Here is a 12,660-nt window from a genome sequence, read left to right on the forward strand (position 1 = left end):
AAAGGTAGAAAGAATAAAATAAAGCGGGAAAGGGAATAATGAGTGCTGGAGGTGGACAGCTGGGGGTTATGATTTCATATATGATGTCCAGGGAAACCTCGGTGAGAAGGTAGCATTAGAGGAAAAGCCTGGAGGAGGTGAGCAAGCCAGTTGTGTAGGTATCTGGCTGGGAGCAAAGGGGACAGCCAAGACCAAGCTCTGAGGCAGGTGCATGCCTATATGGATGGAGAAAGCCAGGCTGGGGTAAACGAAGTGGGAGGAACAGCAGAAGCGAAGGCTCCTGACGTCATGGGCCAGAGAACGCAGGATCTCGTAGGCCGTTGTGAGACTTCATCTTTCCCACCGATGGGAAGCCATTGAAGGATATTGAGCACTTGGGTGACTGGATCAGTGTGGCCGAAGAGGGCATAAGATTGGAAGCAGAGAAATTATCAAGGAGCTGAAAGTTCAGGGGAGGGATGATGGTGCCTTGGGCCAAGGTATCAGTAGTGGAGGTTAAAAAAAAAAATCAGATTCTCAGATATTTTGATGGAAGAGAATGAAACCACTTTTTTTTGGGTGGGGGTGGGGGGGAATATTTCCAAGGAAAGGTCTGCAATTCTGAAGACCCTTATTTTATGTCATATTTTAAATTGGCCAAATTGAGGACTGACAGTTTATATTTTGTAGCCCAGCGCCCCTTTCAGGCCCTGGTGTCTACATATCAGCTGGAACTCCAGTAAAATTTTATTACATTTACACAAACGCCAGACTTGAAGATAGCACTTCTCAAAATGTGGTCCACAGGCCGCCCACCTCCCAATCAGACAGTTGTTGACAATGCAGGCTCCCGGGCTCCCCTTGACAGTTAATCAGATAGTTCTGATGCATACTGAAGTGTAAGAACCACTGCTCAGAGGAGGAAAGGATTAAAGTTCGAGAACTTCTGACCTCCTGAAATAAACAAAATCCCAGAGCCCGGGGAAATCTGTACAAAACACTTGTCAGAAATTAATACCACCGACCACCCAGGATATCCAACATGTCACAAATCTGACAGACACCTCCATTCATTTAGTCACTGGATGAGTAATCATTCCGCTCCCGCTCTGCGCTAGGCTTTGTTCCAGCGAACAAGGCAGAAATTACAAACTTATTAGGGATTTTTATTTTCCTGCACAAAAACATGTGAAAATAATGGAAACGAATAGGGAAATAGAATCGACTCAATGGAGATTTTGGCCTCAGCACATTGCATGAGAGCTACATTTGATCGATAAAATAAGAGGTTGTGACATTAATAGCATAGCAGCAATGGAACATTTAGGTCTTACTGCTGAATGAGGATTCTCTGAGTTTAGAAGCTTCCCTGGGTAAATGGCGTTGGCATAAGTCAGCTTCACGCTCCGATGACTAAGTTTCCAGTTGCCGTTTTCATTGCCTGGGGTCATCACTGGTCTGCTGCTTCACATGGTAAATATTCTAAGTGAGCAGAGTTTCAAAAAAATATATATATGGTTGCTTTCAAAGTACTTTCAGGTGCTAAGCTGAAATCAGGGCACTTGAGAGGTGAGTAAATGCCAACCAGAGTACTTGAAAAAAGTTCAAATCCGGTTTTAGAATGCAGATCAGATTTGATTCTCTGGATTCCTTTGTCTTTGTCTCCTCCTCAGGGAGCCCAATGCACACTCCTGTGGGCTGCAGCGCTACCCACAGCCCACAAGCCATGTGTGCATTCCTGTCCTTAGTAAATAATTTTAATGAGCATGATGTAATAAATTTTAGCAGAAAGTGCATTATTCCACACGGTGTCTCTTTCCAAGCATGTTGGCCGGGCACCCTTTGCTGAAACAAAGGAACCAGCCACCTGCACCTCTGAGCACAAATTCAGCACAAAGAGCCAATGTTCCACAGGCAGCTTCTACCTGGCCAGTAGAGCTAGAGGGCAATGTTTGCCCAGTTTCCATGGCCAGGGTCTTCTCTAATCAAGGAAACTGGATCAAACACTGCGTGCCTCAGCGTGCCCTGCAGGTGGGTTTATAAAGAGGACACCCCTCTCCTGAAGGCCACTGGACTCTTGTCTTTTTTTAACTTTTTAATGTTTACTTATTATTTTTGAGAGAGAGAGAGAGCAAGTGGGTGAGGGGCAGAGAGAGAGGGAGACACAGAATCTGAAGCAGGCTCCAGGCTCTGAGCCGTCAACACAGAGCCCAATGCAGGGCTCAAACTCACAAACTATGAAATCATGACCTGAGCCAAGGTCAGCCACTTAACTCTTAACTCTTGTCTTTAATAAAGGATAAGAGAGCCCTCCCTGACATTTGTTTTAAGGAACCAGGATTTTAAAATAGGTCAGGGGGGCGTCTGGGTGGCTCAGTCGATTGAGCGTCCAACTTCGGCTCAGGTCATGATATCACAGTATCTGAGTTTGAGCCCCACGTGGGGCTCTGTGCTGACAGCTCAGAGCCTGAAGCCTGCTTCGGATTCTGTGTCTCCCTCTCTCTCTGCCCCTCCCCTGCTCATGCTCTCTCTCTCTCTCAAAAATAAATAAACATTTTTTTTAAATAAAATAAGTCAGGGACAAAAAGTTCAAGACATGGTTGGGACCATCTCCTTTAAAAATGAGAAATTTTTTCTACATGGAGATTGTTTTTTAAAATTTATTTTAACATTTCCACTATGAGGTTTGATAACCTAATGAAAATAACAGAAATGTTCATAATGAAAAATTGGATATACTAATGACATTAGTTACTATGTCAAAAAAAAAGGTGAATAATGTCCCCCCAGATATGTGAAAAAAGTTCATTTTTTTAAAAATTTTTTTTTAACGTTTATTTATTTTTGAGACAGAGAGAGGCAGAGCATGAACAGGGGAGGGGCAGAGAGAGAGGGAGACACAGAATCCGGAACAGGCTCCGGGCTCTGAGCTGTCAGCACAGAGCCCCACGCGGGCTCGAACTCACGGACTGTGAGATCATGACCTGAGCCGAAGTCGGACGCTTAACCGACCAAGCCACCCAGGCGCCCCAAAAAGTTCATTTTTTAAAGCTTTCCTTATATCAGATATTTTTCAATGAGCATTGACAATCACGAAGCATATTAATGTGACTGTTATTCCCAACCCAATTTACTTATTCCACATTTACCTATTTTATCACTTTGGTCAGATCATCCATCTGTCTAAGATACACTGAAAATATTTCAATAGGCATCTGATAAAATCAAAATTCAAAGACTAGAAATATATTAACTTATGGAATTTACTTGAATTTCTGGATATGTTAAGTGGTGGCACTGGTAAAAGGTTTTTTTTTTTCCCCCTCTAAAAATAGGTCAGGGTTTAATTTTCTATATTTTATTCCCTCAACAAATAATTATTGGGAACACACCACAAGCCAGAAGTTGTGCTAGAAACTGAGGTATGGAATTTTTTTTTTCCCCCTCTAAAAATAGGTCAGGGTTTAATTTTCTATATTTTATTCCCTCAACAAATAATTATTGGGAACACACCACAAGCCAGAAGTTGTGCTAGAAACTGAGGTATGGAATTTTGAGCAAAAAAAGACAAGAGCTGCTTGGAGCTACAGATCTCCGATTTGAGCCTTCACTAGAATGACCTGGAGGGCTTGCTACACTAAAGATTGAGGGACCCACTCCCAGCTTGTGACTCAGTGGGTCTGGGTTGGCGTGAGCATTCCCATGTCGAAGTTCCCGGGTGGTGCCCATGTTACTGGTCTGGGAATCACACTTTGAGAACTACAGGTCTAAAGGCCTGATTGATAACAAACTGACGCAGATGTTCAGAAGGAAAGGGATCCTTTAGAGAATAAGGAACTAGCCTAAACAGTGGCGGGGGTGGGGGGTGGGGCTCCCGATATCTGACCAAGGAGGAAGCTAACGAGTTTAAGGAAGTGAGCAGGAGAGCATTCCTGACATAGGGAGTCTGCCTGAAGTCTTTATGGCCAGAGAGAGCTCAGGGTTCCAGCAAGTGAAGGGGACCCAGTGTGGGTGAGGTACAAGACACAGGGAAATGCATCTCTTCAAAGTAGGCTAAAGAGACGGAGCAGGACCTCCCCTGCTGTGATAAAGATTTGTAGTTTTTATCCCAAGAGCAATGGGAAGACGTTTAAAGATGTTAAGCACAGCAAATGCTATGGTATGTTCTCTATGCTCTGTATAGAGTGTGGAGTATATGGAGGACACCCAGAGGAAAAACAAGGAGGTCCCTTAATATAAATTTTTATTTAATTTTTTAAAATGTTTTCTTTATTTTTGAGAGAGAGAGAGAGAGACAGGCAGACACAGGGTGTGAGCAGGTGAGGGGCAGACAGAGAAGGAGACACAGAATCCGAAACAGGCTCCAGGCTCTGAGCTGTCAGCACAGAGACCGATGCGGGGCTCGAACTCATGAACCACGAGATCATGACCTGGGCCAAAGCCGGACGCTTAACCGACTGAGCCACCCAGGTGCCCCTGTATTGTTTTAAACATAAGGAGAATCAGTGGTCAAAGTCATGGCAGCGTCACAGAAGAGCGAGGTAAGAGCTTGTGTGTCAGGAGAGCTCCTGTCTTCAGCTCATGCTCATGTGCGTGGCCCCGAGGATCACTGGCCACCTGCTGTGTTTCAGGCACTCTGGTAACAATCCTAATGGTCCAAGAGGCTGTTAATGAATTAACAGAGTAGATAGATCATTTCCTCATCCCTAGGGAACAAGGGGCATCAGACTGTGGAGCCAAGGTCGTCATCCTCAACAAGCACACAAGCCTCCAGCTGTTCATACATGAAGGGTGTTATTTTACAGCCAGCCTGTCTGTGCTCCAGTAATGACCAGAGTTGTGTGGCACACTTGTGTTTACTTTTCAACTGGCTTACAAAAATGTATAAGACTTGGATTAGAAAAAAAAAAAAACAAAACGAAATGAAAGTTTAACTCATGGGAGAGTAAGACCCCAATATAAGCTACATACCAACCCAACTGTGCCATTCCCTCATCTCTATACCCAGCCCCACAGCAAATCTAATTGGCTCCACCTCCAGAATCCAAACAATTCTCACCACCTAGTCCAAGCCACCATTATTTTCTTGCCTGGACAACTGCAGCAGCTTCCTGCTTTCATTCCCTGTCCCTAGAGATCTGGCCTGGAGGACCTTTAGAACCTCATCTGAAACCACTCTTCCCTTCTTTCTCTCCTTCAAACATGCCAAGCTTAGTCTTGTATACAGGGCATTGCATCTCTTGCTTGGGACAGTCTCCTTGACTCTCCACATGGTTGGCTCTTTCCCATTATTGAGATTTCAGCTTAATATGGCGGGCCTCCTGATCACCCTTGCTGACACTTCCTCCACTATGCACTCCGTCACATGACCCTGTTTTATTGTTCTCAGAGCATTTATCCCTATGTAAAATTAGTGTATTTCTTTAAAAAAAAAATTTTTTTTTAACATTTATTTATTTTTTTGAGACAGAGAGAGACAGAGCATGAGTGGGGGAGGGTCAGAGAGAGAGAGGGAGACACAGAATCCGAAACAGGCTCCAGGCTCTGAGCTGTCGGCACAGAGTGCGAAGCAGGGCTCAAACTCACGGACCGCGAGATCACGACCTGAGCCGGAGTTGGATGCTCAACCGACTAAGCCACCCAGACGCCCCCAAAATTAGTGTATTTTGCTCTTTTGTTTTCCTCTGTCTTCCTCCCCCTCAGAATGTAAGTCCCATCAGTGCAGGGGGTCTCATTCACTGTATACTTTGCCGTATCACTAGCATCTATTACATCATCTGTTATATAGTAATCCCTCAAATTCTTGCTGATGATGCATTCCTATGGGAACTAAACTTCAAAGAACTAAATTAGGAGCTCAGTGTTTTGACATGTGCTACCCTTAAATACTGTTTCATATCTAAGGGCAAACTGATTACATCAGCGCTCCTCTTGAGTTTAATGTATATGCAGATTTCCTGGGTATCTTGGTTAAAATACAGATTTTAATTTCTAACAAGATGCCTCCTATGTGTTCAGATGATATGAGAGGAGCCACTCTTAAATCCTGTGATAGGCATATTAATGGCCTCCCAGAGATGGCTACATTCTACTCCCCTGAACCTGTGAATATTTTACAGTTGCATGGCAAAAGGGAATTAAGTCTGCCAATCTGCTGACCCTAAAATAGAGAGATTATTCAGATGGGCCCAATGTGATCCCCAGGGTCTTTAGAGATGAGACAGGAAGGGGGCTCTGTGAGGGGAGTCTGTGTCAGAGTGGGGCTGGTGAGAATGACTCCATGGTCATTGCTGGCTTTGAGATGGAAAGGGAGACAGAACTGAGGAATGTGGCAGGCTCAGGAACTGAGAAAGCAAGGAAACAGGTAAATACGGTCTCTGGTTCAAAGTGCTACCACTATACATAAATCAGTACCCGTTCTCTCCAAACACTCAGCTACAGCAAGGGGCATCTGGGTAGCTCAGTCGGAGGAGCATCTGACTCTTGATTTTTGGCTCAAGTCATGATCTCGAGGTTTGTGGGATTGAGCCCAACGTCAGGCTCTGTGCTGACAGTGCAGAGCCTGCTTGAGATTCTCTCTGCCCCTCCTCTTCGCTCTGTCTCTGAAAATAAATAATAAACATTTTTTAAAAAGACAAAACACTCGGCCAGAACAAGAAAACGGACTGTTTCATCAAAGTGGAGGTGGTTTCAAGTCCTTACTTCGGTTTGGAATAGAAATAGAAGCATCAGTCCTGATCTGTGAGTAGTGTTAGGGCTGTGAAGCAGAGGCCATATTTCTCTGTGTTTCCGGCCAAAGAAGACAGAGCACAGACTTCCCTCATTCTTTCGTCCCCGTCCACAAACTGCTCGGGCTGCCCATAAGGGTTCAGCTGCTGCAAGTGACAGCAGAGAACAAGGTCTGACACGGAGGCAGCTCCTCGCAGCTGCCAACTAGAATATAGTAGGTTGTGAATTTTTTTAAAATCTTTTTCATAAAAATCTTTGGAAGCCAAACCATAGAGGAAAAGGGAATAGATAAGTATCTTCCCTCGTCTGAGGCTGTTGGAAAACACGCCAGTGTGTTAATATATCAAATACTGAGATTCACTCTTATGAAAGGATTCTCTCAAAAATCCGCTATCAGATCTGGAGCACATTCCTGTTTCCTTCAGAAGCACCAGTATTTGAACAAATGGCACAGTCCTTTGCCTCTCCCTTCTTATCCCCTCTTTTATGTCTTATCAACGCCCAGTGGCATTGTTCTGAGTAGCTAAACCCCCTGTCTTCAAGGGTAGAGTTTTCATCCTCAAGAAAACACTTTGGGCATTTTTCTTTGTTTTGTTATCTACCAACTAGCCATGACTTCCAGTTTCTTTTTAATACCATGAAATTACTCCTTAATCTTTAACCCTTTTGCCCTTAGCTGAGTTCTAGGGGTTGAGGACCCGAGAGAAACTGACACGTCTATCCACTAATGGCTCCAGGGCCATTTTTTACAGGCGTTATCAAGAAAAGATGAATGCCCAGAAAATACAAAAGTCACAATATGGCCAAAAGCAGTGAAGGGGAGTGTGGTGGAGGAGAGGCAGGTCTGGCTGTACTATCGTATTGATTAGATTACTAGTGGAGCTCACGAAACTCCCAGGCCCTTTTTATTGTGGGTTGTCAGCTCTGAAGAGGGAGTTAGGTCTTAGGATAGAACTGTTTGGGAGAACAAAGCAAACAAGTCAGGGGCACCGTCATCCTGACCGCCAGCAACAATTACTGATATTTTAGCAGAATTACTAAAAATGTTAGAAGCCCTTCCTTTTCAAAAAGAGCAGCCTCCTCAAAGGAAGCCAAGAGAGGCAGACAAATTCAGAGGTCCCTGATCAGTTAGGGTTTGCATTTTTCCTGCAGTCAAATCAAAACAGCCCCCCTTCCTCTTCCCAACTTCTCTCTTTTCAAACTGTGGAATCCAATCCCTTCATTTGCAATGGAAATGTGAATAACCTACTTTGCCAGCTGAGGAAGGTCTCTATGCAAAGGTGGAAAGGTAGTCTTCTTTCTTCATTGAGCCAGGAGCTGAGGCTAAAGGCAAAAAAAGACCCAGAGCTGTAGCCGCTTATAGAACAGTTGCAGAAGTTTGCGATTTGAATTCCAGGATTCAAGTTGACAGTAATGAAGGATAAAGCGGGTTAAGAGAATTCTGCTTCTGCTTGCAGACATCATGCAGATATCAGTAACATGGAATGATGGGTTGTCTTGGCATAGGGCTTAATGATAAGTCTCCATTTATTCTTTTCTGTTGTCCTCCTATTTCCTGGTTCCACCTTTCCAAAAACATACAGGAGCTTATATTATATATATATATATATATATATATATATATATATATATATATATTAAATTTTTTTAATGTTTATTTATTTTTTGAGAGAGAGACAGAGTACAAGCAGGGGGAGGGGCAGAGAGAGAGAGGGAAACAGAATCTGAAGCAGGATCCAAGCTCTGAGCTGTCGGCACAGAGCCCGACACGGGGCTCGAACTCACAACTCCTGAGATCATAACCTGAGCCGAAGTTGGACGTTTAACAAACTGAGTCACCCAGGTGCCCCTATTTTATATTTTTGTTGGAAGTAAAATTATGACAACATTATAAATGCATTATGCACTTATTATATGAAGTTTGGAAACTATACAGAACTATGACCCATAAAATAACTCACAATCTTTTTTTCCCAGAAAAATGGTCAATTTGTTACCTTTCCATGCTTAATTCATAACTATTTTATTAAAAACATATTAAGTTTGGGGCGCCTGGGTGGCGCAGTCGGTTAAGCGTCCGACTTCAGCCAGGTCACGATCTCGCGGTCCGTGAGTTCGAGCCCCGCGTCAGGCTCTGGGCTGATGGCTCGGAGCCTGGAGCCTGTTTCCGATTCTGTGTCTCCCTCTCTCTCTGCCCCTCCCCCGTTCATGCTCTGTCTCTCTCTGTACCAAAAATAAATAAAAAGCGTTGAAAAAAAAAATTAAAAAAAAAAAAAAACATATTAAGTTTTAAATTCAGTTTTGTAACCTAACATGAAATTGTTGATCTCATTGCTAGAATTTAACATTATGAACAAAATCCATGTGTGTTATGGGGAAAACTAAATGTTTAAGGCAGCAAGTTAGCATTTTTATTCTGCCTAAATTTTTCAACTCTTTGAAGATATTCTTTCAAATGATTTAGGCTCCTGTCCTTAAACATGGAAATATGCACAGCAGGATGTTGTTTCTAATACTGCTGTCACAATGCATTTCAGGGTCGGCCGGATTTGGAGCCTGGACACTTTTCAACAAGTCTCCAGGAGGCAGAAGTAACACAAAGTCAGGAAGCTCAGCCGTGGCCAAATATGCCTTTGGTGGCTGAGTTGGGTTGTATTTTTCTCTGGTTTAGTTTGTGTCATGGGTAGCCTCTGAAGTTTGTGTTGGATTACATTGTACAACAGTGTTTCTCATTTGCCTTTATCGGGTCCAAATAGTCAGAATCACTTAGCAAAGAGGGGGCCAGGGTTTTTGGTTGCCAGGAAAGGGATCGAATATCCACTTAATTACATTGCAAATCATTACTGAAACTAGAGAGAGAATTCTATTGCCACTAATATTTGACATCCATTCTGTCTATGGATGCAGGGCGTAACTCCGTTCCATCCGTCATGCTGTCCCACGTCCATGAATATTACACTTTTATAAGATCAAATAAAAATGGTTTCTTCCGGCCAGCTCAGTAGCATGATAAGATTGAGGAGCTCATTTCTTGCAAAGTCCATTATTCATGGCAGACGTCACTATGTGGGTAATTCCCATCTGCTGAGCAGCTGCAGTTCGGGCCACAAAGTACAAAGTTCACCTAAGCATTTTACAGTGAATTCTGGATCCACTATTGCTCATAAAACCAACCTGGGAGCCTTAAAGGAACAGGAGCCTGGGGCCCTCCTATGCATTGTTCCCCTGCACCTGTCACCCCTGTATCAAGTCTCTCCTGCCTGACACTCTTCACGAGCTGCAGTGAATAATTCTGGGTGTCCACCAGCAACTATCAAGATGTGATTTCTGCCCAGCCAGCACACGGTGCCAGCTTCCGTCTTGGGAAGCTTATGATCCTATGTCTTCATGTAGGTTGGAAGTCCAGTTTATACGGAAGTTTGCCATTCCTCAGTTTTGTAAAAACACTAATCCATATTATTTACTGTGTGGTTTAAAAAAAACACACACCTTGGGGCGCCTGGGTGGCTCAGTCGGTTAAGCGGCCGACTTCGGCTCAGGTCATGATCTCACGGTCCGTGAGTTCGAGCCCCGCGTCGGGCTCTGTGCTGACAGCTCAGAGCCTGGAGCCTGTTTCAGATTCTGCGTCTCCCTCTCTCTGACCCTCCCCCGTTCATGCTCTGTCTCTCTCTGTCTCAAAAAAATAAATAAACGTTAAAAAAAAAATTAAAAAAAAAAAACAACACACACACACCTTGTTATATATTATGATGCGGTATTTCATGTTCCAAAAAACCAAGCTCTCAGAAAGTCATTGTTTTAGGTATCAAACATAAACTGTATAGGCTATTCGATGTTTGTTTCTTGGGTATCTCTGTGACTTCTAAATATCACAGAATTGTAAACTGAGAAGATTGCATGTGGAATCTATTTCTTGTCACCCATTTTATGCTTTGTTAGGGCAGCTGAATAGTTGCTAAGTGGTCTGATCTAGGCTGGGTGGGGAGCTTTTTTGGCAGCTGAGAAGAAAAGGTACACAGATGCCTGTTTCCTTTTTTGATGGGGGAAGGAAGGTCCATATGTGACATGTAAATGGACCCAGAAAAATCTATTATAATTACCATTGACAAGGCACAGAGTGTATTAAATCCCTGTCCCCTTTCCTGACTAGGGACTGCCTAGATAGCGCTTTAGTGATTAGATGTCCTAAATCATGTATAGGTCCCATCTAGACTTCAGACCCTTCTGTACATGCGGGACACTTGACCCCATTTCCATAGAACACAGCCTTGCTCATGCACCTCTACCCCAGTACTGTTTGCCAATAGTCCCAAACATCTTTCTGTTTCCATCTTGTCCTGAAATTCTGTCTTCTGTAAGTTCCCTAGTGGCCCTTATCATCATGTCTTTCTTTTGCCTAGAACCTTCCGTAGCTGCCCCCTGCTGGCAGGGCGAATGTTAAACTTCTTAAAATGGCTCACGAGGTTCCTGCCTGCTTCTTCAGCTATTCAATTCTCACCACTCCCCATTTACATGTTCTACCCTTAGAATCCCAGCACTCTGAGCTTCCTCCACAAAAACTATGGAAATAGCTACATGTCCTTGTGAAAGGTATTTTTGCCTGGTAAGCTCCTCACACGCTTCATGTTTAATCCCTCCCTTCCGAAGTTCACTGTAGGAAGCATCTACCCTTGAAGCTCTCACCCATCCTCAGAATATGAATGAAAGCCCTCGATGGAGCTCACACGGTGACTATATGACTGTATGAGAGAATGACCGTTCACTGTTGGAAGACACAGTTTGAATCAGTCTGCAGATACAGGTGATCGACTTGACAATAACTTCTTAAGCCCTTGTGCCTTCAGTGCCAACGCGTAAGATCACAATGTTACAGGCTGGGTTTCATTACTACCAGCGTTCTATTAGACCCACTGTTCCATCAGATGAGCAAAAAAATCATCTTCAAAAGTTCCTCTGGGAAGGGATATACAAATCAAATGTAATGGTGCTTTAATATTTGCAATGTATTCACTTTTGCTATAGTTGTTTACATAACTTGTGAGGTTTTGTGTTTGTTTGTTTTGTCTAATTCTTCACTTTATCCCAGAATCCTTCAAAGTCTCATTAATATTCGGTCAGAATGATCCTGCCTATGGTAAGAAAAATATGGATGACTGTGGTGTTCAGCAACAGCCTATGTTATACTTGGGGAGGGGTGGAGTTTGGCTGACCCTCTCTGTAAAGGGCCAGATAATAAATATTTTAGGCTTTGTGGGTCATATGGTTTCTGTCACAACTATTCAACTCTGCATTTATAGCAGGAATGCAGCCACAGACAAGAAGCAAGCAAATCAGCATGACTACATTATAATAAAACTTTATTTATAAAAACAGACAAGCTAGGACCGCAGTTTGCTGACTCCCTGGGTCATCTGGAGACTTATTTCTGTAGAGGAAGATTTAGTCAGGTTCTGTTCAGGTACAGAAACATTTTCCAAGTGGCTTGTTCCCTGAGAATATCTTTCTAATTATACATGATTCTTAGGTAAATACTTTGAAGGATATTTGTACCATATCCTATTATGCAATTTTATCAGAAACAGAAGCTGAGGGAATAAGATTATATAAAAATTCGTTTGCCTTAATAACAACCCTCACAGCTCAGCATATCAGGAATTGCATCTCAAGTGAACCAGAAATTTCTATATGCTGCCCTAGCACTCAATAATGAGAGCTATAAAAAGTGTTCATGCTCCTCACCAGTACTATAATTTTTAGGAGATATCCCACAGTAATGACTCCAAGGGAACGAATCCCTTGTGTGTGCAATGATATTTAGAACAGAAATATTCATTAACATTGAAATTCTAAAGTAACTCAGTTGGAAATGGAACCATAGCGTGGAGGAATTCTGTAGAACTTTTTTTTTTTTTTTTAATGTGGCAACTGAAGTGTATTGAACCTTGAAAATCT

At 43.0% G+C, this 12,660-nt stretch overlaps 1 protein-coding gene across 3 annotated transcripts in view; it reads left to right on the plus strand.

Moving 5' to 3' along the window:
- The window catches only part of RASSF6 (Ras association domain family member 6), a 49,370-nt gene that overhangs the window by 12,218 nt on the left and 24,492 nt on the right, over window positions 1-12,660 (plus strand). Inside the window, exon 2 of one of the 3 annotated variants that reach the window (XM_058722298.1) lies at window positions 11,356-11,509. The exons of the other annotated variants lie outside the window; for them this stretch is intronic. Within the exon in view, the coding sequence (XP_058578281.1) occupies window positions 11,460-11,509 (50 nt within the window). The 5' untranslated portion in view covers window positions 11,356-11,459. The remainder of the gene's footprint in view (window positions 1-11,355; window positions 11,510-12,660) is intronic. 3 annotated transcript variants of the gene reach the window in all.

The sequence above is a fragment of the Neofelis nebulosa genome, chromosome 3, assembly GCF_028018385.1.
Source record: "Neofelis nebulosa isolate mNeoNeb1 chromosome 3, mNeoNeb1.pri, whole genome shotgun sequence".
NCBI lineage: Eukaryota > Metazoa > Chordata > Mammalia > Carnivora > Felidae > Neofelis > Neofelis nebulosa.